This window comes from Oryctolagus cuniculus, chromosome 5 (assembly GCF_051225735.1).
Source record: "Oryctolagus cuniculus isolate XC-2025 breed Fujian yellow rabbit chromosome 5, ASM5122573v1, whole genome shotgun sequence".
In the NCBI taxonomy this organism is placed as follows: domain Eukaryota; kingdom Metazoa; phylum Chordata; class Mammalia; order Lagomorpha; family Leporidae; genus Oryctolagus; species Oryctolagus cuniculus.
This window is the reverse complement of record NC_142871.1, coordinates 124,721,576-124,749,372: the sequence shown is the minus strand read 5'-3', so window position 1 is coordinate 124,749,372 and position 27,797 is coordinate 124,721,576. Positions and strand designations below refer to the sequence as shown.

Here is a 27,797-nt window from a genome sequence, read left to right as displayed (position 1 = left end):
CCTCTGCCGCTCTGTAACTCTGCCCTTCAAATAAATAAAAAAAAATCATTAAAAAAAGATAAGTTTGGGGCCAGTGTTTGGTACAGTGGGTTAAGCTGCTGCTTGGGATGCTCACATTCCGTATTGGAGTGCCAGGGTGAGTCCCAGCGCCTCTCCTTCCCATCCAGCTTCCTGCTAATGCATCTTGGAGGCAACAGATGAAGGCTCAAGTGGTTGGGCCCCTGCCACCTGTGTGGGAGACTCAGATGAGTTCCTGTCTTTGGCCTCACCTAGCTCTGCCTGTTCTGGGCATTTGGGACATGAAGCAGTAGATGGAAGACCTCTTTCTTTCTCTCTCTCTTTCTCTCTCTCTCATTCTTTTAAATAGATTAATAGAAATAATTTTTTTTAAAAGTAAGTTTATTTGGTGCAAAATTTTTGAAATCCAAGCATAGTCTCTGCATAATACATTTTCTATGAATTTTTTGAAGACTCTTTATATAATAAAATGTGAATACAGAAAGTAGGTGATGAGTATTTGGATAACTGCTGCAATACAACTTCCAACTTGGCAGGGTTTTTTTTTTTTTTTAAGGTTTAATTATTTATTTGAGAGGTAGAGTTTCAGACAGAGAGAGGGAGAGACAGTGAGGCCTCCCATCCACTGGTTTACTCCTCAAAAGGCTGCAATGGACAGAGCTAGGCCCATCCGAAGCCAGGAGCCAGGTGCTTCCTTCTGGTCTCCCATGCGGGTGCAGGGCCCAAGCACTTGGGCCATCCTCTACTGCCTTCCCGGGCCACAGCAGAGAGCTGGACTGGAAGAGGAACAACCGGGACTGAATCCGGCGCCCCAATCAGGACTAGACCTGGTGTGCCGGCGCCGCAAGGTGGAGGATTAGCCAAGCGAGCCACGGTGCTGGCCTCTCAGGGATTTTTAAGAGAAAACACCGGCCGGCGCCACGGCTCACTAGGCTAATCCTCCGCCTTGCGGTGCCTGCACACCGGGTTCTAGTCCCGGTCGGGGCGCCAGATTCTGTCCCGGTTGCCCCTCTTCCAGGCCAGCTCTCTGCTATGGCCTGGGAAGGCAGTGGAGGATGGCCCAAGTGCTTGGGCCCTGTACCCCATGGCAGACCAGGAGAAGCACCTGGCTCCTGCCTTTGGATCAGCGCGGTGCGCCGGCTGCAGTGCACCAGACGCGGTGGCCATTGGAGGGTGAACCAACGGCAAAAAGGAAGACCTTTCTCTCTGTCTCTCTCTCACTGTCCACTCTGCCTGTCAAAAAAAAAAAAAAGGAGCAAACACCATTTGATACATATTTATGTACTCTTTAATGCATTTAATAGTGCATGGTCCATAAGAGACACTAAATATGATTATGAGGCTATGTTGGGTGATGGAATAACCAAGAGATATAAAGCTGAAGTCCTGGGTCTCTCACTGTGTCACCTTGGACTAGCTACAAAACTTCTCTGAGTCCAATTCCAAGTTTTCTAATCTGAAAAAGAGGTATGAGTTTTAAACAATGCCCACCTTGCAGGATTGCTGTGAGAATTAAATTGGATAACATGGTCTTTTAAATCTACAACCAGTAATTGAATAATTGGATAATGAACAGAGAGCAAAACCTGTTTATGTGACTGGACTGTGTGGCTGTGGGGGTCCCTGCCTTTCTGGCTAATGAGCTACAGGCATTCAAAGGCCAATATGCTTTTCTAATGTGGAAGCTCAGCCTCTTCCCTTCTCCTACCCCCAGCTGCAACTGCAGTGGCAGCCTTCTTAGAAGAGCTAATCTCCAGATGGCTCTAGTACCACTGCTTTCCACAGTGCCCATTCGGCATAAACAAAACTCATGTATCCATGTCAGTCCACACAGTGGTAATGTCAGTATTCAATCTCTCTGTCTTCAGCTTTGGGTTCAAGTGCCTTAGGTTGTAGTACTTCTGGGGCATCAAGAAGTGTCCCATTCAACACTATGAGAAATAAGTTAGATAATGCGGGGGAGTTCTGGCTAATTGTGCTGTTATATAATAAATACTGTTTCATTGTGAATATTCACCTGTCTCTCCACAGTTTTCCTTTATCACTGAAGGTTTTCGTTACCACTTCACTTTCTTCAAAATAATTTAAAAATCTCTTATCCTCTTTTAACTTATCAAGTCCTCAACTGAAACAGACAAAAAAGAATTAAAAGGAAATTTCCCCTTAGAAACTGGCAAAGTTTGCAAATTGCCTTATACTAAACTTTAGAGTTGGAAAAATCACATATCACAAGTTGGATTAAGAAAGATCAGTCAATATTAGGATGTCTTCTAGAGCAAATAACTTGAAACCAAAAATTATTTATTTATTTAATTTTAAAGATTTATTTTTATTTATTTGAAAGTCAGAGTTACACAGAGAGAGAAGGAGAGGCAGAGAGAGAGAGAGAGAGAGAGTAGTCTTCCATCTGCTGGTTCACTCTCCAATTGGCCAAAGTGGCTGGAGCTGCACTGATCTGAAGGCAGGAGCCAGGAACTTCTTCTGGGTCTACCACGTGGGTGCAGTGGCCTGAGGACTTGGGCCATTTTCTGCTGCTTTCTCAGGCCATAACAGAGAGCAGGATTGGAAATGAAGCAATCGGGACTTGAACCAGCACCCATATGGGATGCCAGCACTACAGGTGGTGGCTTTACCCACTACACCACAATGCTGGCCCCAAAACCAAAACTTAACCAAATATAAAAGATTTTTTAAAGCCCTCAGATGGTTTAGCCAAGTTAGTTAAATATATATTAATATTATACATATATAAATTTCAATTAATATTTTAAGATGTTCTTATAAAATCCCAAAGTAATATTTTAAAAGTATTTTTAAAAATCAGTGTGATAATCAATGTTTAAATATCTTTGATAGTCATTTTTTGGAAAAGCATAAAGTACATCAATTTTAAATAATACCTTTACAACTTATTTGGCATATATTTGGCATATTTATGCAATTTTAAAAAGTAATCCACACAGGACATTTTTCTTAAGATTATAAAACACAAGAATATAATCACAACATTTATAGTGAAGATCCAAGTGCTTTACATAAAATGTATCATCCACACAAAAACAGGATTTAAGGCTGTATTTTGCTTATCTTCAACTAGCAACATGCTTAAGATATCTTTTTTATATTTAAATCCTTTTGATCTTCCTTTTAATTAATAGAGGTATGATTACTCAAGCAGACCAGACCAGTGTTGATGTTGTAGCCCACTCCAGGAGCTAGTATACCTTCTTCAATTAGTATTTTTTTAAAAGATTTATTTATTTATTTGGCAGGTAGAGTTACAAACAGTGAGAGAGAGAGACAGAGAGAAAGGTCTTTACCCACTGTATATAAGCCAGTGGGGAATTAAGCAGTAATGTCATGGTGCTGGTATTCTATTTTTAATTAAACCTTGAGCAGGTGTTTTTTTTTTTTTTGGACAGGCAGAGTTAGACAGAGAGAAAGAGACAGAGAGAAAGGTCTTCTTTTTTCCGTTGGTTCACCCCTCCAAGTGGCCACTATGGCTGGTGCGTTGTGGTCAGCACGCTACACCGATCCGAAGCCAGGAGCCAGGTGCTTCCTCCTGGTCTCCCATGCCGGTGTAGGGCCCAAGGACTTGGGCCATCCTCCACTGCCCTCCTGGGCCATAGCAGAGAGCTGGACTGGAAGAGGAGCAACCGGGACTGAATCCGGCGCCCCAACCTCGACTAGAACCCAGTCCCATATGGGATTCCCCCGCCGCAGGTGGAGAATTAGCCTAGTGAGCCGCGGCACCGGCCAAAGTGCTGGTATTCTAAAATGGATATATTTGTGGTTAGGAGAAGAGGGAAGCCAGAATATGAAGAGCTAAATATATATCAAATGGTGAGCTACTAAACAAACGGGATAAAACAGAGCAGGTAAAGGAAATAGGGAGTCAGTTTGGGCCTTAGGGGCCACAGTTGGTATTTCATATATACAGTCTCAGGAAATTCACTGAGAAGATGATACTTAATTGGGTGAACAAGAGTGGACATTTGTCACAATGGTTAAGATGGTGCTTGGGACCCCACATCTCATACTGGAGTGTCTGGGTTCGAGTCCCAGCTCCACTCCTGATTTTAGCTTCCTGCTGATGTGCAGTCTGAAAAGCAGAAGGTGATGGCACAAGTAGTTGGGTTCCTGCCATCCACATGGGAAATCTGGATTGAAGTCTGTCTGTGCTCCTGGCTTTAGCCAGGCCCAGCCCTGGCTGTTGCCAGCATCCAGTGTTTGGAGAATGAATCAATGGGTGGAAGATCTGTATCTCTCTTTCAAATAAAATGAAAATAAATATAAATGTAGAAACGGGTGAGGGAGTGAACCACGCAGTATCCTGGAGACAGAAATGTTCTAGGCAGAAGGGACTTGTGTGCAGAGACTCACCCTCTTGAAACGCTCATGCCCTATAATTTCCCAAGTCTCTATCTCTTTGTTTTCCTCTTGGTGTTCTATGGTATTTCTTCTCCTTCTCTCCCATTATGGAATCCGACTGTGAGGAAATAGCTTCCTACACTCTCCCTCTAGCAGATCATCCTTTTTTTTTTTTTTGATATTGTTGATTAGCAATAATTAATTGATTCTTTAAATATTCATGCAGTTGAACAGAATTTACAATTCTCAGGGTGTCTTTCAACAACATATAAGACAACAACATAACAGACCAACCTGTTTACTGATAGGAAATAGACCAGGGGCCAAACTTCACAGTTTAACATAAAAAGGATGTGAAATTTTAGTTTAGCCACAGAAAGATTCTCAACATTCCAGAGGCAGATCATCCAGTTTTGAAAGATCAAATTTCAATGCTCTCTTCATGAATGCATTTCAGGAAAGGCAATGGTATAGACATGAGATCAGATAGGATAATGAGTTATGGTTTTAAGAGCTAGCAAACTTGGAAAAGATTTTTAAAAGTCATATGATTTACCCTGCTGCCTCTTGGTAGATCGAAGCTGAAACTTATCCAGGTCCCTGGGAAAGTTTCCATTGAAATTCTAGTTTATCTCAATAGTCTGATTTATTGAACTTATTTCAAAGAACATTAACTCACTTTAATAACACTTTTGTTTGTGCTTTTACCTCTATTGAGAATTCTTTCCTCTCCACCTGTGCAAATTCTACAGTGATTTAATAACTCATAAATTCTTCATAAAATCTTACCTGCCCATGGAATTCATTGTGGTTTTTCCACTTGTATGGTAATATCTGTAGCATTTACTTGGCAATTAAACATGAAATATCATTCCTCTTATAGAATTACACATTTATGTGTCTTTTTTAAAAGATTTATTTATTTATCTGAGAGGAAGAATTACAAAGAAAGAAGGAAAGACAGAGATCTTCCATCTGCTGATTTATTCCCCAAATTGCCACAACAGCCAGGCCTGGCCCAGGCTGAAGCCAGTAGCCTGGAACTCCATCCAGATTGCCCAAGTGGAAGGGAGTGGCCCAAGTACTGCTTTCCTAGGAACATTAGCAGGGAGCAGGATTGGAAGTAGAGCAGCCAGGACTTGAACCTGGTGTTGCAGGGGGCAGCTATTTGTGTCCTTTAACATTTTATTGTCTGTCCATTCATATTATCTCTACCACAAGGTCAAGAACTGGAAATAAAACAATGTGTGCCTTTGCACAATACTTCTTGTAGCCAATAAGCATTTGAGAAGTCTCTGTTCTGTTATGCACTACAGCTGACTAGTATAAACTTGCCAGAGCCAACCATACATGCCTCTTTACAACCCAGTGTTTGTGTCACCAGTTTGGTGGCCTAAAACCAACTCTGACAGGAATATTTATACCATAGAAATAGATAAATGCTACAGATCAGTAGGCTGCATTCACATACAGCTTTACCATTTACTAACTGTGACATTTGGTATGCTACCCCCTTGTGCCTTCCATTTTCTTCATTTGAAAATGAGGATATTAAATTAGCAACTCCATAAAGCTGCAAAGTATATGAGTTTATACAGGTCCTTGAAAAATCCTTGGTACATAGTATCTTTTCAACAACTGATACTTGAATTTTATTGAAGCAGCCACCTATCTCACAAACTGTCTGCAATTCTGTAAAGCTTTCACAGCTACCGGTGATATGGTCATACTTCATCTCTGCACCATTGCTTCTCTCAGCTCCCCGGTACACACCCTTTGCCACCACAACAGACTTCTTCCAACCTACCTCTACTGAGAGGGAACTTAGCTATAGGATGGAAGTCCCTCTGTCCAGGTAGTGAGTAGAAATGCTCACTGATTGAGAGGCTGAGGCTACACTAGTAAGTGATTTGTCCTGGCATCTTGACTTCTCAGACAGTAGTTGGCCCATTTTTTGTAGAATCAATAGAAGAATATACGACTAGTGTATATTCAGATTTATTGCATGTTATATAGGTTTTCCAGAGTCAGATGGGAATTTTGACCAATTTTCATAATGTTGTGTGGCAAATTATTGATTCATTCTTGCTACTAAAAGAATCCATTTGCAAACAAAATTTGGTAATATAATTCTGAATTCATAACTGTTTATGCTTGGTAATTAGCTATTTTTCTGTAACTTGTTCACATTGGATTTATTTAAAAAAACATTTATTTATTTGAAAGGCAGAGTCACAGAGAGGCAGAGAGAGAGAGTGAGAGAGAAAAAGTGAGAGAGAGAGAGAGAGAAATCTTCCAACTGCTGGTTCATCCCCTAAATGACCACAAGAGCTGGAGTAGGGCCAGGCTAAAGCCAGGAGTCTGGAATTCCATATAGATCTCCATGTGGGTGGCAGGAACATAAGTACTTGAGCCATCATTTGCTATTTCTCAGGTGCATTAGCAGGGAGCTGGATTGGAAGTGGGGTAGCTGGGACTCAAATGGGCACTCCAAAATAGGATGTGGGCACAGCTTAACCTACTGTTAATCTCTGCCCCGAACATTGCTAAATCACACTGCAAACTACATTACACATAGGTGAAAGACCACCACCAGGACCAGTGCTGAGATACTGATCTCCTCAGCTTTTAGGATACCAATGGAGTCTCCTCTTCACTACCTTGCCTCCAAGCAAAACTTTTTTTTTTAAAGATTTATTTATTTTACTTGAAAAAGTTACACAAAGAGCGAAGGAGGAGAGAGAGAGAGGTCTTCCATCTGCTGGTTCACTCTCCAGGTAGCCGCAACGGCTGGAGCTGTGCCAATCTGAAGCCAGGAGCCAGGAGCTTCTTCTGGGTCTCCCACATGGGTGCAGGGGCCCAAGGACTTAAGCCATCCTCTGCTGCTTTCCCAGGCCACAGCAGAGAGCTGGATTGGAAGTGGGGCAGCCAGGACTCTAACAGGCTGGGATGCCGGCACTGCAGGCGGCCGCTTTGTGCACTATGCCACAGTGCCAGCCCCCAAGCAAAACTTTTAACTAATTAGAGAGGCAAAATGACAGGGGACAGGGGAGAAACACAGGGTGGGTGGTAGGTGTGGGAGAGGAGAGATCTTTCACTCATCAGTCCTCTCCCCAAATGGCCACACAGCTAGGTCTGGGTCAGGCTGAAGCCAGGAGCCTGGAACTCCATCCTGGTCTCCCACATGGGTACCAGGAGCCTGAGCCCTTGGGCCATTGTCTGCTGTTTTTCCAGGTATACCAGTAGGCAGATGGATTGCAAGAGGAACAGCTGGGACTCCAGTATGGGTTGCCGGCTCTGCAAGTGGCAGCTTAACCTGCTGTGTCAAAAGACTGTCCCTCAACTTCTCATTGCTTTACTGCAAAGTGACTTACAAAATGCTTTCACTTTCTGTATATATTATAACTAGTGTGATACTTAGTCATGGCAATGCTAAGTCATAGAATATATGACTTCAACTCTACTAGACAAGGTTAAACTATTATACCAAGTCTTTTCCCTAATTCACATTCCTGGTAAAATTTAAGAAAGTCACTGTTGCTCTACTCATTAATATTTGATAATTTGAGCTAGAACCATGTAACTTAATAGCGTGAGAATTTCATATTTCAAAAGGGTAGAAAATTCTAAATATGTTTATTTGTTGACTCATTTTAATATACATTTATTGGCACTTATTGTATTCTAATCATTATTCCCAGTAGTGAAATAAAACCTATTCCTGACCTTAAGGAATGTATACTCCATATTTCTATATGAGAGACATATATGTGAACAAAGAATTCAGGTGGTCAGTGCAACATTGGAGGTAAACACAAATTGCTACAGTACTCATGAAGGAAAGAAAGAAAAATATGTCCCAGTTTGGGGCAAAGGCTATTGAGACAAATAGTTGAGGTTTTTCATCAGATATGTTTGCTTTCAAAATTGGGTACCATTTTTAAAAGATTTATCTATTTATTTGAAAGGCAAGGTCACAGAAAGAGGGAGAGGTATATATAGAGAGACCTTCCATCTGCCGATTCACTTCCCAAATGGCCACAACATCGAGGCTTGGTCCCAGAGCCTGGAACTCCATCTGGGTCTCCCGCAGGGGTGCACAGGACCAAGCATTTGGGCCATCCTCCGTTGCTTTCCCAGGTTCACCAGCAAGGAGCTGAATCAAAAGAACAGCAGGACTTGAACCTGAGCATACATGGGATTCTAGCATTGCAAGCAGAATCTTAACTCACTGTGTCATGGTGCCGGCCCTGGGTGTCATTTTTTTATACTCTACACTCATGTTGGTAACCTGAGAAGGCCAGACGATGAAGGGATTTAATCCTGTATGAGCATTGATATGAAACCACTGAAGAGTATTAAGCAATCGGAGCAATGGGATTGGAATTGTATTCTAAAGAGACTGCTGATAGCAATGAGAAGGATGGATAGGGGCCGGAGCCGCAGCTCACTAGGCTAATCCTCCGCCTAGCGGCGCCGGCACACCGGGTTCTAGTCCCGGTCGGGGCGCCGGATTCTGTCCCGGTTGCCCCTCTTCCAGGCCAGCTCTCTGCTGTGGCCAGGGAGTGCAGTGGAGGATGGCCCAGGTGCTTGGGCCCTGCACCCCATGGGAGACCAGGAAAAGCACCTGGCTCCTGGCTCCTGCCATCGGATCAGCGCGGTGCGCCGGCCGCAGCGCGCCGGCCGCGGTGGCCATTGGAGGGTGAACCAACGGCAAAGGAAGACCTTTCTCTCTGTCTCTCTCTCTCACTGTCCACTCTGCCTGTTAAAAAAAAAAAAAAAAAAAAAAAAAGAAGGATGGATAGGGACTAAGATGGGCATGAGTGGAGGCAGGGAAACAGGTTAGGGGCCTATTGTAGTTGAGATTCAAGATGATAAAGGCCTGAACATAAGAAAGTAACAATGAGATGTGCAGAAAGTAGATATGAATATTTTCAGGAAACAGCACTAATAGAATTAGATGATAGATGAGAAACAGAAAATGGTGGAGAACATTAATTAATCATGATAGCCAACCTTCTGCCTAAGGGAGTATATTCATTCACTTAATCAGTTAATATACATCAATCACATACCGTACTCCAGGCCTTTCGTTAGAGCCATCATGTTACATGACTCCAAGGGATGCAGTTCATACTGAGTATGCATGGAATATGGTAGGAATGATATTCCCCGGTCTTTAATGGTGTGGTTGCCGATTATCTGTGAGCCAGACCAACATAGTTCCTACCATTATGGAGCATCCTAGGTGCAGTGGTACTATTAACCAAGATGGAGGAAAATAATGACTGTGTAATGGGTCTTGGGAACCTAAATTCTGTCCCTTGTCTCTCTTTGTGCCTCAAATCTTGAGCTGGGAATATTGAACATATTGACCTTGAAGGGTTTATGAAATCTTCAAGTGGAAATTTCTGAGCCCTTATGACATGTTAGTTCAGAGCCCTTGTTTGGAGTTTTAGAGTGAGTTGTTTAAATGGGTTTGCCAGTGCACTTCCTATTTGGCAGCTCTACTCGCTCTGTTAGGATGTGCTAAGAAGAAATGAAGTCTACACGTGGTCCTGTTGCTCTGCTCCTGCAAGGAACTTCGAAGGGAAGAGATCATTCTCCCACTCCAATTTAAACATTTTGAAAGTGTTTTTTCGGGGCCTGTGCTGTGGCTCAGAGGGTTAAAGCCCTGGCCTGAAGCGCCAGTGTCCCACGTGGGTGTTCTAGTCCCGGCTGCTCCTCTTCCGATCTAGCTCTCTGCTATGGCCTGGGAAAGCAGTGGAGGATGGCTTTGGGCCCCTGCAACCACATGGGAGGCCCGGAAGATGCTCCTGGCTCCTGGCTTCAGATTGGCACAGCTCTGGCTGTTGTGGCCATCTAGGGAGTGAACCAGTGGATGGAGAACCTCTTTCTCTCTCTCTTTGTCTCTACCTTTCTCTGTAGCTGTGTCTTTCAAATAAATAAAAATAAATCTTAAAAAAAAAGAAAAAAAGGAATTGTTTTTTCATTCAATAGCATCAAACTATATACTTTCCAACTGAGAAATTCAGAAAATTGAGCAACTCATATTAAGATGATGAAGGCTGTGTAGGTTTTTCATATAGTGGAACAATTTCAAGGGTGAACTGAATGAACTAAATTGAATTCATTTTTCTTCTTCATACATGTCTAATAAAGATAACTGATGGGTTATTTAGACTTTAATCTATTTAGATGTATTCCTCCCCTCTTTTTTCAGTGACAAGTGCAAAGCAACTTTCCAGCTATTTTTCTTCCCATTTTGTAATGTTAATACTGACAGGAAGAAACATTCTATAGAAAGTTTGGCTTTGAACTAGAATGTTTTTGCCAGATTTCTGCCTAGAGGGAATTTTTATGGTTGAGTTTGTAAACGCTAGCAAAACAAAGTTAAAAATTGAAAGTCTTTCAATTTTTAAGGCTGACTATAAGATGAGTTATGCTTCTTATGTATTATACTCTTAGTAATTTTCTTGTTATTAATTCATGTTTCACAGTTCAAGTTTTCCGTGGATGCCTTTTATAAAAAGATATTTCTTTTCTTTTTTTTTAAGATTTATGTATTTATTTGAAAGTCAGATTTACACAGAGAGAGGAGAAGCAGAGAGAGAGAGAGAGAGAGAGAAAGAGAGAGAGAGGTCTTCCATCTGCTGGTTCACTCCCCAGATGGCCATAATGGTCGGAGCTGCGCAGATCTGAAGCCAGGAGCCAGGAGCATTTTCTGGGCCTCCCATGCAGGTGCAGGGGCCCAAGGACTTGGGCCATCCCCTTCTGCTTTCCCAGGCCATAGCAGAGAGCTGGATTGGAAGTGGAGCAGCTGGATCTCGAACCGGCACCCATATGGGATGCCGGCATTGCAGGCCAGGGCGTTAACCCGCTGCACCACAGCACTGGCCCCTAAAGTTATTTATTTTCTTATGAAGGAGGACTATTAACATCAGAGAAACCATGATTAAATCATGAATGATAATAAGTAAGAAATTATAATACTTCAACCAGTCTCCATGTTTGCAGTCATGGGCACATCCTAATAATTCCCCTTTGTAAGAATAAACACCAACAAATCAGTTAAAAGCAGAAAAAAAGACTATTCAATGAAAATACTGGATGCAAACCATATTCTAAACAATATTCAGAATAATAAGCGTAAACGGAATGCATCAGGTGAAGATCTAGAACATTTCATTCAGTTCAGTTTACTATAGGATTTCTTACTGGAAAAAAATGAGAGTAGTGTAATTCAACAGGATTTTAGATTTGTTGACTATCCATATTTTATCCATACTTTGTTTAGGTAAATACCCTAATCAAAACTTACTAAGACTCTTTTGTATATATGAGGAGTGTGATTTTAAGGTATGTGAAAAATTCCTACTTCAAAAAGTCAAAGAATCAACATGTCTAGGAAAAGACTCAAATCTGGTTATCAAAAACTATAGAATGGTAGAAGTTTTACTTAGGAAATAGAAATAAATATGTTCCCTGGGGCAAATATGTGAATGAACAGGAAAGAACTATATTGATAGAGGAAGGAGTACTGGCCAAGTAAGCTTAATTTTTTTTAATGTCTTTTTGCTTTTCTACTTTTTCCCACTCCATTGAAAGTTGACTTTCATAATGGCACCAGTGGTGACTGCCTCTTTCAAACACTTGTAAAGATTTGATAATGGAATCCATTTCAGTTATTAAAAGAAGAATCTAGGGCCGACACTGTGGTGAAGTGTGTTAAAACCACAGCCTCCAGTGCCAGCATTCCATTTGGGTGCTGGTTTGAGTCCTGGCTGTTCCACTTGCAATCCAGCTCCCTGCTAATGTAGCTGGGAAAGTAGTGGAAGACGGCCCAAGTCCTTGGGCCCCTGCACCCATGTGGGAGACCCAGAAGAAGCTCCTGGTTCCTGGCTTCTGTCTGGCCCAGCCCTGGTCATTATGGCCATTTGGGGAGTGAACCAGTGGTTGGAAGATCTTTCTCTCTCTCTCTCTCTTTCAAATAAATAAATAAATCTTAAAAAAGAGAAGAATTTAAGAATCTAATTCATTTAACATCAAAGACACCATGTTTATAGAAACAAAAGATACTGGGCTCTAAGTGTATTGTGTTTGCAACATATTTAAATAAAACTGAAGACAATTCTAAAATGAATGAAAACAATGAAGAAGGCACATCTTTCACCTTTTGAAAATTACATAATAATAAACATATGATCAGTATTTTTGCTGCCAAAGAGTGATAACCAGAAAAATATCTCTGTTTCTCTCTCTCTCTCTCACACACACACAAAACCATACACACACATACACACACACACACTCCTAATTACATAGTGAAGGTCAACTTTCTGTTATAGCTGCTGTTGATGCCTCAATTTGTACTGAAGATTTACAATGCCTTGCTTTGTGGAATATGGATTGATTGCAGTTTGGTTTTTGCATTTAGTAATACAGAAGAAAAGGAAAGATGTTGGTAATGAAGCAGGGAGGTTTAGGCCAGGATTAGGATGAAATGAGAAAAGCAGCTACCTGGGTGCAAAATTTAAGGGGATTCCAAAAATCTAGTATTTAAGTTAATATTTTAATGCAATATTCTTAAAAATCAAATTTAATACCAAAAAATTAATGATAAAGCAAATATCAAAATTGTAACTGAAGAACAGGGACAGGCCGGCACCGCGGCTCCATAGGCTAATCCTCTGCCTGCGACGCCGGCACCCTGGGTTCTAGTCCTGGTTGGGGCGCCAGATTCTGTCCCGGTTCTTCCAGTCCAGCTCTCTGCTATGGCCCAGGAGGGCAGTGGAGGATGGCCCAGGTCCTTGGGCCCTGCACCCACATGGGAGACCAGAAGAAGCACCTGGCTCCTGGCTTCAGATCAGCACGGTGCGCTGGCTGCAGTGGCCATTAGGGGGATGAACCAACGGAAAAAGGAAGACCTTTCTCTCTCTCTCTCTCTTTCTCTCTCTCTCTCTCTCACTGTTCACTCTGCCTGTCAAAAAACAAACAAACAAAAAAAAAACAACAACAAAAAACCAGGGACAGATGTTTGGTGCAATGGTTAAAGTGTCACTTGGCCTGTGGCCCCTATCGGAGTGCCTGATGGCTCAAACAGCTGCTACCATGTAGGAGACCTGGATTGAGTTCTGAGCTCCTGGCTGTGGCTTGGTCCAGCACTGGCTGTTAGGCACATTGAGGGAGTGAACCAGTAGATTCGAGCTCTCTTTCTCTCTTCCTTTCAAATAAATGAAAATGAATAAAAATTTAAAAGATAAAGGATTCCACTCTATATTTGCATGACTCTCCTTCTCTTGCCAAGAGAAACTTCTATTTAACTCTCTTACTCAGACCAAGCATAGTGATAGGCAGGGGTATTGGGGGAAAGGATTCTTTTCAATGTGTACAAAGGTGGGAAACATGGTACCAAGACCCTCTGAGAGTTAGCTACAAGCCGCCTACCTTTATTTCCTCAGTACATTGCAATATTCCCTTCTAGACAGCCAACACAATTTTTCCCTCCTTTAGCTCAGTATTTTCTCAAAATACCTCAAAAACTTTTAAATTGTTTTAGAAGCAATAATTAAGTTTGTAAATCCTGTATTTTACATTCTCATGGAGATTTAGGATGTATATAGTGTAGTAAAAACTGGGAGGAAATTGACAATACTAAATCAATTTATTTAGTTTAATCCAGTGTTTTCTCAATTTTATTATTATTTTTTAAAGATTTATTTGTTTATTTATTTGAAAGGCAGGGTTACAGAGAGAAGGAGACACACACACACACACACACACACAGATCTTCCATCCACTGGTTCACTTCCTAAATAGCCACAATGGCTTGGACTTTGGCAGGCTGAAGCCAGGAGCCTGGAACTCCTTTTGGGTCTCCCAGTTGGGTGACAGAAGCCTAAGCATTTGGACTGTTTGCTGCTGCTTTCCCAGGTGCAATAGCAGGAAGCTGGATTGGAAGTGGAACAGTCAGGACTTGAACAGTCACTCATATGGGATGCCAGCATTGAAGGCTGTGTCTTAATCCACTGTGCCACAGTGCCAGCCCCTCAATTTTATTTTATTTTTAAAAATTTATTTCTTCATTTGGCAGGGGGTGGAGGAAGGGGAGAAGAGCAAGGGACAGCAAGCTCCTATCTGCTGGCTCACCAACCAAATGTCTACAAGGAAGCCAGGAGCTAGGAACTCAATCCAGGTTTCCCCAGAGGGTGGCAGGAATCCAGTTACTTGAGCCATCACTGTTGTCTGCTGGAGTCTCAACTGGCAAGAAGATGGAGTCAGAAATCTGAGTATTGAACCCAGTTGCTCCTATGTGGGACACAGGCATCTTAACTTCTAGGCTAACTGCCTGTTCTTCCCCATTTTATTTTTATCATGGGCCATAGCATTGCTTATCTCTGATTTCAACTGCAATAAAGCAGCAATCATTTAGTTCTGAGCCTCTCTTTTCCTTGGCAGTAGTATTTTACTCTTCAGATCCTGCAAGATATTCATTCCACTTTCCATGACCAGATCTAGTGAGAGAACAGCTATGGAAGTTTTGTGTGAGTTTTCATTTATTGTAATCGAAGTGTGGGCTGTGGGATTACATGCAAGTTGTCAGGAGAATTCTTGGGACAAATATCCACCAATTTTACCCTGTGCTTTATAATATTTCTACTCTTGGACCATGTATTCCTTTGTTAAGTCTTCTAACTATATACTTACCATACCTATCAGGTAGAGATAAATTACCTCATAGATGTGATGCAGTGTTGGAAATGCTCATGTGATCCAGATGGAGGTTCCGAAATGGACAAGGACAATGAATATCTTAGGGGCCAAAAAATGGAAACCTTAGCATATTGGTTTGGGTCCAGAGAAGAGAAAGAAACCACACAATGATTTGAACAAGTAAAGTTTAATATAAAGAATTGTTGACCATAACAGAGGATTTGGAGTAATAAAGAATTGGCTAGGAAGAAGTGAAGAAAACACTAAAGAATGTAGAAATAAGAGCATCCACTGCCTGCAGAGCTAAAATAGTGCAACTAATGAATAATCCTCCCAATACCCACCCAGAACTGAGACTCAGACCCTCCACAGTCTGGGCTTACTGGATGGCAGACAGGTTGCATTGGCGGGTGGACATTGCTGCAAATCTTCCCTCTCTGGTTCTGGAGGAAGGAAGTGTCTCCGCAGAGACACAATGATAGTGCAAGAGGGGAGGTGCTGGGGGGCTGCTGGCTGACCTGCACTCCAGGATCCTCGCACCAGAGAAACTGTCCTCACCTGCAGCAGTTGGGCCTCAGGGGTGCAGTGTGTGTGTGTGTGTGTGCGTGTGTGTGTATGTGTGTGTGTATGTGTGTGTGTGTGTGTGTGTGTGTGTAATACAGGAGCCAGTTGCTGGAGAAGCTCCCTTTGCTGTACTGCTAAAGCCTGCTGCTCTGTAAACACAAGGGAACCAGGAAGCACAATCTTGTCCTCCTGCAATGCATCTCCAGTGCCACCTATTGACAAAATGTCAATGTCTGCTGGTAAAGGGAAATATTTAACAGGCCCAGATCCATTTTCCCAGAGCAGGTAAAAAGGGTGGATCTGGAGCTGACAGGCAATACGTTGACAACTGATACATCTAAGGAAGAAAAACAGTGACGATAATAATGTGCATGAGGATAAGATACTGCCCATCAAAAAGATAATTCAAGAGTCTTATTTTTTAAAAAAATTATTTAGCAGAAAGGCAGAGTGACAGAGAGAAAAGGAGAGAGATAGAGACAGGCAGATCTAAGTACTGGTTCACTCTCCAAATGGCAACAATAGCTGGGATTGGGCCAGGAGAAAGCCAGGAGCCCAGAACTCCAACCAGGTCTCCCACATGAGTGTCAGGACTCCAAGCACTTGGGCCACCATCTGCTGTTTTCCCAGGCACTTTGGCAGGGAGCTGGATCAGAAGTGGAGCAGCTGGGCCTTGAATCGGAGCTCATATGGGATGCTGTTATCCTAGAAGGCAGTGTAACCTGTTGTGCTACAACCAGAGCCCCAGGAGACCCATTTAAACTTGGAGAAGATGAAATAGTTATTGCTTATAGAACTCGGCCGTGGCTAGATTAGAAGAAAGTGCTTTGACTGAGAAAAGCCTAGTAAAGGAAAGCATGGGGGAGCACACTAGAAGGAGAATTTGTGAGTTTGAAATCCAGCGAAGCAAAGCATTTAAAATGGTGCCCTATAACTGGTGTCCCTTGGTACTCAGCAAATAGAACCAACTTGGACTCTTGCCATTGTGTATTTTTTTCTGTTTTATTTTTCTTTCATCTCTGGTTTGTAATTCAAATTTCTCCCACTGTGCAAATGCTGATTTTTGTACTTTGTTAGACAGACTGAGAGTATTATGATTTACTTTTCTCACCCTGATGATGGAGTGTAGGGAAGGGAGAAAAGGTACAGGCTACCGCTGCAAAGTCATATGTGAAACTCTGGAACTTTGGGCACCAGAATTAGAATTGGATAGCATCTTCCGAGGGGCTTTGAAAGTAATAGGTTATGAGCGGATTGATAAGAGGGTTGAATGACTATGGGAAACCTTGAATTTTAGGGTGTTCTTAGATGCCTCATCACAGACCTCCATGAACTTTTATGTGTAACCTTCCATTACCACTCAGAGATCAACACTACTGCCATATGCCAATTGGCAATGCCAATATTTCAGAGGGTTGATTTCGAAAAGTCAGTTTTATTTCTTTGACTCCTAGGTAATTAATTAGATTCTCTTTAGAAATTATACTGGTCTCTTCCAGTCACTAGGATGTCATTTAGTAAAGTGGTATTTTAGTTGAACAAAATATGTACCTCTTGAGGTAGTAGCATTCCGGAAGAGCAATTAGATAGGTGCTCCACAAATGTAGTTCCAAAAGGTCATGTGGCAAGTGTCAGGTTTTTTTTTTTTTTTTTTTTTTTTATGACAGCTCTGTACTCTCTTAAAAGTTCCTGGAAGTGGCCCAGGGGGACGCTCAATAGCACAACAAGGAGAGGTTTACGATGCTAAGTCCTCCACTACAAACATTTCATCTCTTGTTACAGCCACGCAAATTGTTACGGGTCCAATGGCAATGGGAAATTTACTGAGCTTCAAACAAATCAGAGTATTTAACTGGATAAAAAAAATCAAAATGCAAAATAGTGTGTCAGAAAGCTCTGGGACATTGAAATTATGAAACTGACTTCTTAAAAGTGTATGTAGGACTTGTGAATATACTCTATACCAGAAACTTCTTGGTATGCTCCTTTGTGTTACTTATTTAACATGAGTAAACTAGATAGAATACAAATCTATTAAAGCCTTACCTCTTCATGTTCAAACTACATGAAAATTTCTTCACTCTTCTCACCTATGTAATTAATACGCTCCTACTGTGTTTTAAGGATAAAGGGAGATGCTGACATACGGAGATTTGCAAGACAAAGGAAACCATCAAAATGCATTTATTCCTCATTCATTTGTCATTTCTGAAAGTATTAAGTGAAAAATATTTGTAACTTATTAACATTTTATTCGAAGAAGAATGTTAAATTATATGTTTTTTACTTTAAAGAACTAATTTGAACCTCAGGCACACTCCATTCCATTATTCTCTTTAATATCTACTGCTTTCTATCGTCTCATTCTGCTAGATCCTGAATGCCTTTCGATTTAGGGCAGGGATTGGCTAACTTTTCCTATTAAAAAAACTAAATATTTTAGCCTTTTGGGCCATAAAAATCTTTGTTACAACCACACAAGTCTACCACTCTAGATGAAGACACCAATAGATAATACATAGTATTGGTGAATTCCAATAAATCCTTACTTTTAGACACTGAAGTTTGCATTTAATATCATCTTTGTACAGCATGAATATTATTCCTTAAATTTCTTCAGCTATTTAAAAATGCAAAAAAATTAACTTGTATATTGTATAAAAACAGGCATTAGTCCAGAAACATTTAAAGCTTTAGGGATCACCAACTTAGCCATAATTTTCCATTGATTGTCATCTTTATTATTGAAAAATAGCTAAGATTTTTAGTTTTTTTTTTTTTCTACTTTTAACTGTGAAAAAACACATAACGTAGAGGAGTTAGAATAGGAAACCAGAATGAAAGAAGCCTAGGTTCTGTGCCTACATTGAGGGTTCAGTTCTTTGACTGGATGAATAACTTGGCCACTTCATATCACACTTTGTTTGCAAAGTCAGAATTTTCAGGTATTGTTGAAGAGTCATACCAAATGTTAAAGGAGATGGAATGTGAAATTATGCTTGTGTCTTTCAGAGTAGCTACATTTTCAGAAAAAAAGTGCTTTTTTTTTAAATGCCATAACATACAAGCGAAAAATGAGTATTTCTGAAGAGGATTTTGTGGGTGATTTGTTCTGAACATTTCAGCATAGAAGAAAATCTAAGCTCGAGGGTGAGATCAATGGAAGTATGGCACAAAACACACATATGCAAAGCCTCATGGTTTTCCTATGTGCCTACTATTACCAGGAGAGGTTTGGTTTGGGGGTCTGTAAAAATGTTTTTTTCCTTTAAGTATACCGCTCAGAGCCAAGCCATCATCAGTCCCAGGCTCAGGCAGTTCCAGTTGAAAGTGTGAATGTTCAGCGAGAGGATATTTTTAAAAGGAGACTGAAAATCCTCTGTGCCAGAGACCTGAAACGTTGTTAGGGTATTCAGTGGAAAATTTCATTTCCACATTATAAATAACTGTAGGATATTTTAAGGGATCCAAGACTAGTAACTTCCAAGAGCTGCTTATATTAGTTCCACTGAAATGTTTAATGGAGGGAGTTTGTGAGGAAGGCTATAAAGCTGAATTACCGGATATGATTAATTAAAATAAATAATCTCACCATTGATTAAATTGCCCTTAAAATCCCCAACCATTGAGGCCTGCACATTTTTACTATTCACCCAGTGAAACAAAGGAAGGATAAACCAGCAATGGAGAAAGAAAAGAGTAAAAGCGTCCAACATGATCTCTTAAATTTCCACAGCCCGGGAATTTCTTATACAAAGAACCCCCCCGCCCCCGGTCGCCCATATGTGAAATATTGACCGTTTCTCACTGTCTTCAAATTTCAGGAGTCCCCTGGTCTTGGACTCTCTGGCAAGAAGACAAGCCCAGAGAAGGGGGCAAATCACCCATCACGGAATTTCTATTTCCTTTTGACCGCAGACATAATCCATTTCCTGTGACTCCTCTGCACCCTCGCAGCCCCCACACATTAAAAAACAAAGCGAGTCAGAGATCTCTGTTCCGAAAGTGGCACAGTGTGACCCCGATAAAACTGGCCCCCAAGAGGGAGCAGGCAAGCCACGCTCGTGAGCGGTGTATTACGCGTGCCGGCGTGTGGCTGTGCGAGTGTGCTGCGAGGGAGTGTCAGGTGGGCGAGGAGACGATGCAGCCGTCCCCCTCCCTTTTTTCCCAGTGGAGGGAAAGCCTGTCTTCCCTTGCCTGCGCCTGGGGAGACCTGCGCACGCACGAGGCGCGGCCGTGCCCGGGGTTAGAGCTCTCCCCTGTGACCGAAAAGATAATTAAAAAATCGCAGGCGCAGGAGACAGCGCAGCCAGGTCGCAGCGCTGCTGGTTCGTCCGGATGAGTGGGTTCTCGCACCCCAGGGCCGCCCCGGCCCGGAGGCCAGCAGGCCGCGAGCGAGTAGGTTTGGGAGCGGCAGTCCTAACGGGCATCGCTTCTGAGACGCACCGAGGGTGGCGGCGGTGGCAAGGCGGCCGTGGGAAGGCCGAGGAGGCGGGAGGGGCGCGGCGAGGAGGCTTCGGGCTTGAGAGGGATTTGGGGCCAGAGGCGGGAACGTGGAGAGAGAAGTGAGGCAGGGAAGAGATGAAGGTGGCGTGGAGTTGTGGCTAGAGAAAAGAAAGGTAGGCACTAAGAGGAAGGACAGCAGTGTCCCCCCCCCCGCCCCCGAACTCTATCCTCACCAGGTGGGAGCCCCGGCCTGGCTACCCCCACGGCCACCTGCGCCCCTGCGGTCTGGAAGCCCCCAAGGCCGGCGCGCAGCCCCGCGACCAGACAGTCCGGCAGCCACAGCCCCTCCACGTTCATCCCAAAAGGCACCAGGACCCCCTCTTCCGCGACTCCCACGCTCTCGGAGCCCGGCCAGGCCCATTCAAGGGCGCAGACCCGGGAACAGACACTTAAAAAGCCCAGAGGGAGGGTCGTGGCGGGTCGCTGCCGAGGGCAGGAGGCGCTTGCACCGAGTAATAGAAACACCAATTAATGGGAATGTGACTAGCTTTCAATAAGATGAGAGGAGGTGACTGATGACCCACCTATCTCATTTCCCTAATACACTCCAAGAGGGAGGCATGCTAACTTTTCATTTATTTTGTAAAATCACTGATTACGGTGTCAGCTACCCTATCAGGAGTCTTTGAAACTTTGGCAACTGATGATGCTCTCTGCAAAGTTTTCAAGCTTTACAAGGCTTTCAAGGGTAGGAAAATAAGCAAGAAAAGCAGCGGCCCCCGGCGCAGAGGGCGAGCCGGCCCCGTGCCCTCTCGCTGCGGCGCGGTAGCCTCCAGCGAATTTCCCGGCTTCTGCGGGCGCCGCGCATTGTTTTATTTGTTTTGAAGGTTCAGAGTTTGAGGCTGGTCGGAGACACCCACGTGCTTCTGACTCTCATCAGCGTAATGATCGCCTTAGCCAGAGTCGTGTCTATATAAACCACAAAAACCTAATCATTAGAAATCCCAGCCTCCAAAAACCACATTTTAGGTAAAAAGAGCCGCTTCCCCCCAACCGCCCCCCCCCCCGCGCTCCTTCATCCTCTCGACCACAACTTTTTGGGGATGCAAAATCGCTTTTTAAATTCATTTTAGGAAATAAATAGTCATTGAAGCATTTTGCATTTTTTATTTTGTATTTTACTCTATATATTTGTACTCGAGAGCGGAGGGTCAAAAAGAAGCTAAGATTGAAATTCATAGAACGCCGCTGGAGTCTTCTCCTAGCAAGAGTTTTTTTTGTCACTTATTTTAATCAAGCTGACAGTTTCTCAGTCCTTTAAAAAAACTCATCCTTGCTTTCTGGGGATGACAAGATGGAATACATAAGGGGGGGGGGGACGAGAAGTGTCCAGCCGTCCACTTGAGTTTCTAAAAACTAAGGACACCCCTCCAACCCCTCATTTGTGCGTGTGTGTGTCACTTAAGACAAAAACCACCCAAACCCTGCAAAACCTTTCTTCTTCCCGGGAGCTGCTCGGGCAGGAGTGGGGGGCGGGGTGGGGGGCGGGTGAAGAGCGCAGAGAAGTAGGCACCCAAGCTCAAGAATTTTCCTTCCTACTCTGCCGAAGTTAACAACGAAAAATAACGACAGTCAGATCGGCCGGCGGCTCTCTGGCGTCTCCGCTGCAGCCTCGTCCGACCAAGAGGGGGTTCCTGGTTCTGGGGGTGGGGGAGCAAGAGGACGCGCGCGGCCAGGAGAGATCGCCCTCGGCTGGGGCCGCCTCTCTCTCGGCCTCGGAAGCTGCGCACGGCGCGCGGGGGGCTGCTTCGCGCGGCCGGCGGGCGGCGGCAGCGGCTGCGATTCGCGGGCTCGAAATCCGTTGCCCCCAGATCCGCTGCCCGCGACTTACCTCCTGGCACCTCGAAGCGCGAGGGACAGGGGAGCTTTGCACGTAGCAGAAGGGAGTGGATGCGAGGAGGTGGCGGTGAGGGGGCGAGAAGAGAAGAAGGGAGAGGAAGGAGCCGAGCCCGGGAGCCGGGCTGGCAGCCGCCGCGGGAGGAATCTGAGCGTGCCGCCCGCGCGGGGGGAGCGGCGGCCGCCGCGGAGGAGGAGGCGGCGGCGGCGGCGGCGGCGCGGGAGGGCGGCGGCGCGGCCGCCTGCGGCTGGGTAGCAGCGCGCGGCGCGGCGGTGGCGGGCAGCGCGGGGCAGTGCCGGCCCCGGGGCTGGACTGCTGAACCCACTCGGCTCCACCGCTGGACTCGAACTGGGAGGGGGCGCCAGCGCACCCAGGACGCGCTGCCCCAAGGGACCCCACTCCACGCTGCAAACTCAAGCCCCTTGCCTCTCCGGGCCGAACACACCCCCGCGCCCGTCTGCAGCTGCCACCCGGGGTGTTCCAGCGGCTCCGGGACAGATCAGCGCCTCCGGGTTCTCCCTGCTCGCAACCTCACCGCGCCGCAACGCCACCACTGGCCCCCCTCAGACTCCGCCGGGCAGTCGGCTTCATCGAACTTCATTTCTCACCTCCTCAGCCCCGTCACCTCCATCCCCTTTCCCCCTGTCTCGCCTACACCCCCCCCAATTTCCTCCTCCTCGCCCCTCATTTCCACCCTCCTCCCCCTCCCCCGGCCACTTCGCTAACTTGTGGCTGTTGTGATGCGTATTCCCGTAGATCCGAGCACCAGCCGGCGCTTCAGCCCCCCCTCCAGCAGCCTGCAGCCCGGCAAGATGAGCGACGTGAGCCCGGTGGTGGCTGCGCAGCAGCAGCAGCAACAGCAACAGCAGCAGCAGCAACAGCAGCAGCAGCAGCAACAGCAGCAGCAGCAGGAGGCGGCGGCGGCGGCAGCGGCGGCGGCGGCGGCGGCAGCGGCGGCCGCCGCGGTGCCCCGGTTGAGGCCGCCACACGACAACCGCACCATGGTGGAGATCATCGCCGACCACCCAGCCGAACTTGTCCGCACCGACAGCCCCAACTTCCTGTGCTCGGTGCTGCCCTCGCACTGGCGCTGCAACAAGACCCTGCCCGTGGCCTTCAAGGTAAGAGGCTACGGCCGCCCCCCGCCCCCGGCCGGGCCCCGCGCAACCTGCCCGCCGCCGCCTCCGTGCTCTCGGGGGCCGGGCCCCGGGCGTCCTCCAAGACCCCCCCCCCCTGCCGCGGCGGCTCTGACCCAAGGGACCTCCCGGCTGCCCCTCTATCTCCCGCTGCCTGGTCGTGTTCGGGGAGTAGTCGCCGCGAGAAAATCCCTCCCTCGCCCACCTGTGCCCGCTGCCACCACGACCTCTCTGCCCAAGTCCCCCTGACCCATTCATCACCCCTCCAGCCTCCCGGCCTGCGTTCTACCCCACTCCCCCGAGGCGCCTCCCCTCCCCCCTTAGGAGCCCTAAGGTGCCCACCGTGCCCCGCCAGCCCCACTTGCTGCACCCCGCCCCCTGCCCCAGGGGCGAGGCCCCCGGTGCCCTCTCCCCGGACTCCCGCGTCTTCCTCGCTGGGCATCCCGGCCGGCCCTGCGCCGAGGGCTGCCGGTGCCGCCTCTCTCCGGGGTTCTCGCACGCAACCCCAAACACCGGTCTCCGCATCCCCTGCCCCGATCCGCCTGAGCTCAGCGGCCCCGGCCCCTCCCGGGCTCGGGGGCCGGTGTTTGCGGGGCGCGGACGCCGGGCACCAATGTCTGGGGGCCGAGGCAGGCTGCGGGCTGCGACGCGTGGGCCGCACTACCTGAACTCTGGAGGGTCCCGGGCTAAGCCTAGGGGGCTCCTGAGAGGCGCGGGACGGGGGCGTTTGCTCTGTTCGCCGATCTGCGCCAGTTCCCGTTACCGGGGGGGAAGGCGGGGCCTCCAGGGTCTCCGCGCGCCCTGAGGCGGGGAGGTCCGGAGTCCGCGGCGCTGGGCCCTCGAGTGCGGGGCGGCGGGGGCCGGGGTAGGGGGCGGGGGCTCGGCCGCCTCTCGCCGGGACCCAGCTGCGCGCCCGGCCGCGCCTGAGAGGGATGAGGGAAACTTGGGACCAACTTCGGTTTGCCCCGGCTTGAAAACTGAGGTGACATTTTCGAAGATGTGTTTTTATCACCACTCGGATGCTGGAGGGGTTCAAACCCCAAAGGCCCCTCAGGCTTCTGAGAGGTGGAGGCGTGGGCGCGCAAGGGTTGGGCCCCGGAGACGCTACAGCGGCCTCCTCCGCCCCGCCGGCCCGTTAGTCGCAGGGCGGGTGGCAGGCGCTCGGCAGGTAGACGGGGCGGAGGGGTCCCGCGCCCCTCGCGGCTTCCCGAGGCGCTCGCAGACTCGCTGCAGATTTCCCGGAGCAGCCCTCGCCAGGGGGAGGCGCGGAGCCCCGGGGCGGGCGCTCCCTGGCTGGATAGGGAGACGGGGGTCTCGGGCTGCCCACCCTCGGCGGGGGCCGGACCCGTGCGGGGCCCGACGGGGAGGCGAGCGCTCCCCGCACACCCTCCGCCCTTGCTCGCCCCTGCGCTGGAGGAGGTGGGCCCGACACCCCCTGGGCTGTGGGATCTGTGGGGAGCAGGGTGGGAAGCGAGACCTCGGGGGAGGGGGGGAAAGGGAGGAATCGTGCCAGTTCCTCCGTGGCGGACCCCGGGGCCAGACTCCCACGGGCCCCTGGCAGTTCCCGGTTGTTGATCGCCGCCCCCCCACCCCCCGCCTCCACGCACCAATTCAGATTCCGTGTGTGGGTGGAAAGAAAGAAGTCCAGGTCAATTAGAGCCGGTTATCTCGCCCGGTCTGTATCAGAGCAGAAATCAGAATGAATTGTTATGGAAAGGGGATGTTGCATTCTGGGGCAAGTTTCATTTTGCAGTTGGCCCAAGAAATCTTTTTTTTTTTAACCGTCACATTTCTCCTTTTATAAAACCAGCCAGTTTTTTTTATACGTTAATGTTTTCTTCCATGTAATATGAAAATCGCAATATATGTGAATTACACAAAATTAAATTTCCATACAAGAGCTATCTAATACAACGTACAACGTGCATCGTGCAGGGGCCCAGAATTTTCTAATTAGCCTTATGGGAAGGTGGAAATTTGCTCCCTCCTCCCCTGCAAAGCCCCAAAACTAGACCAAGAAAAACCCCGTATGAAAACAGCAAAAAATAAAAAGCAGCAGGCACTTTGTCTGTGCAATGTTGTAAATCAGGTTATGGGAAAATAAAGGGATAAGTGCTTACGTTTTTAAAGATATCTAGATGTTTGAGGTTCTATGTACCCTTCTGCTAAACATGTTTGGGGAGTTTACTGTCCGAAACTGTTATATTTATGATGCGGAATAGTATTCTGAATGGAAAGGATGTGTTTGGGTCAAGATAGAATGCAATCTAGTTTGAGATGTTTAGTTATTTTGGTTGTTGTCTAGGTTTTCTCACTACCACCCTCTTGAAACTATTTTGAAAATAAATTTTTCTTTGCTGTTAATCATACTTGGTAATTACACAGAGTACATTTTTGTTATTTTAACCAATAAACAGATTATAGATAACAGCAGGCCACGTTGAGTATTTTAGTTCCTATTAATTGGATAATGAATTGAGTTAACCTAAAACTTGACTCTTAGTGTTTTCCCACCCCATACCTGTGTTGAATGGAATTAAACAAGTGGGTGAATGACAGAGATCCATGCAATGCAGTTTTGTCTCTCTCTCCTGAAGAGAAGTATAGGGATTTGAAATGTTCAGATTTTGACAGCAGTTTTTATCGCTTCCACCTGAATGGTGTCAAAACCACCTTTCTTTGCCGTCCTGTCCTTTTGGACTAAAAGCCCAAGAGCAGTAGACTTTCCACACTCTTGCAACGTAATCAAATACATCTGCAATGAAGAAATAATATGAAGAAGTCTCCAATTTAGAAGTGGTGACAGCAATTTGGCTATTCTATTCAGAGCTATGTACAAAATAAATGACAGTGTTGGGCAGATAGCGGATAGGTAAATGCACACACAGAATTTAATTGTTGAGAAGTCTGATATTCAAATCAATACAATATGGATTGAGCCTGTATTTTATGCCCATGACACTGAGCTCAGCACTGCAGACAATCAGAGGATAATTCAGTAGACTGTGTTTGATACGTTAATATGAAACAGTACTTCGTGATGCTGACAATGCATTGCATCAAGAAGTAAGTGATTATTAGTGTTGTTCATCTGACCTTATTTTGGGATTAGATAAAGCACTCATTTATGCTTGATGTGTCAAAATGCAAAAGCAACCAGTATACACCATACCTTATATAAAGCTTATTTATTAACATAGTATTTTTAACATAGTACTGCAGGTTTGAAAAGTTCAGTTCTCCCAGGTGTCAAGGAAATGGAAATATTTTTAACATTTCTTTCAGGTGTATCTCACTGAAAGCTTAAAATAGTTAAGGCATACTGTTAGAGGATCCCAGGCCCCTTCTGTCCTAGATAATTCTAGTGACAGAGAAGCATTTTGCAAATGTAGCTCCTTAGTTGGTGATCATGTAGGAACAGTGGAGAGGACATGTCCAGTCTGTATCTGGTAGTGTCCTTCTAGTTAGGGGGTCTGTCAGCATTTCCACTATGAAGGCTGGTGTTCTGGGCTCATAACTAACTTACTTTAAATAGCTTCAGCTGAAGCACTATGCAGACACTTTTTAAATCCAGAGGTATGGATATTAAAAGTAGTGCAAGCGTATTAAGTTTGAGAACACTGAACTATCTATTTGCCTATATCGTATGTTTTCTGGCAATATTAAAGGAAGAAAGCACATTTTTAGATACATGATCTAGAACTCCTAGCTGATTTTGTATCTTTAATAAGAACTTTCAGTATTGTCAAAAGGAGGGTTTCAAAATGACAGAGCGATTTCTATTTGAAAATATTTTTGACAACATTGGCCATTTTCCTCTTCAACAGTTATGCAACTAGTAAATACATAACACTAGTGAATTATATTTTCCCTCTGTATTTAATGATCAGATTTTATATTTCTATAGTTTCAAATCAAGTTATACCTAAGCAATGGAAAATAGGGTATTAAACATGTTAAGTCCTCAGTAAACTTATTACAAATTACTGTGCAAAATTGTATAAATCAAAGTAGATATCAAGTTGTATAAAGGAAGATACATTTTTGTGTTATGCCTTTAAATGCAATAAAACCCATTTAAAGTTAAATATTTTAGGGTTGAATATCTAAAACTTACTGATAAGGCAGCCAGAGCAAGTAGTTTTAGATGGAGAATGAATATTTAAAGTACTTTTAGAAAACTTGTAGTTAAGAAAAGTTATAGTAGATATTTTTCATAGTTTTTTCCCCTCTTTGACATCACTCTGTGTATCATTTCAAATTTCTGGAACATCCATTATTATAAGATCTGAACCATTTTAATTGATGTCGCATGCATTGCTGGCTTACACTGAAATAATTTTCATCAAAATTTTTCTCTAACATATTTAAAAGATATGAATGATATACTTGTTTTTTTTTTCCCTCTAGAATTCAAATGACTTTTCCTAAATTTTGGATTAAATTCTAAAAATTAACTGAAGTATCTGTTAAAAGTTTTTTTTATAGTTTAGCATTATATTAATTAACATGGGGATAAAATTTTTGTTTTTTGTAATTAGTCTCATTTTTTTGCTACAAAGAAAGATTTTATCAGATTCTATCTTAAAAAATAATTATATCTCAATTATACTGCAAGTTCAATGTGCCAAGTATTGTTGGCCTGTAAGAGT

The 27,797-nt window shown here is 45.1% G+C and overlaps 1 protein-coding gene across 11 annotated transcripts in view; it reads left to right on the top strand.

Moving 5' to 3' along the window:
- The window catches only part of RUNX2 (RUNX family transcription factor 2), a 359,432-nt gene that overhangs the window by 81,159 nt on the left and 250,476 nt on the right, over positions 1-27,797 (top strand). For 9 of the 11 annotated variants that reach the window (XM_070074039.2, XM_089333873.1, XM_089333877.1 and 6 more), the window contains exon 1: positions 22,261-23,130. In XM_070074039.2, coding sequence (XP_069930140.2) covers positions 22,750-23,130 — 381 coding nt within the window. In that variant the 5' untranslated portion in view covers positions 22,261-22,749. Of the gene's footprint in view, positions 1-22,260; positions 23,131-27,797 lie in introns of those variants that run through there. The other 2 variants (XM_070074031.2, XM_051855670.3) reach the window with 1 other exon arrangement.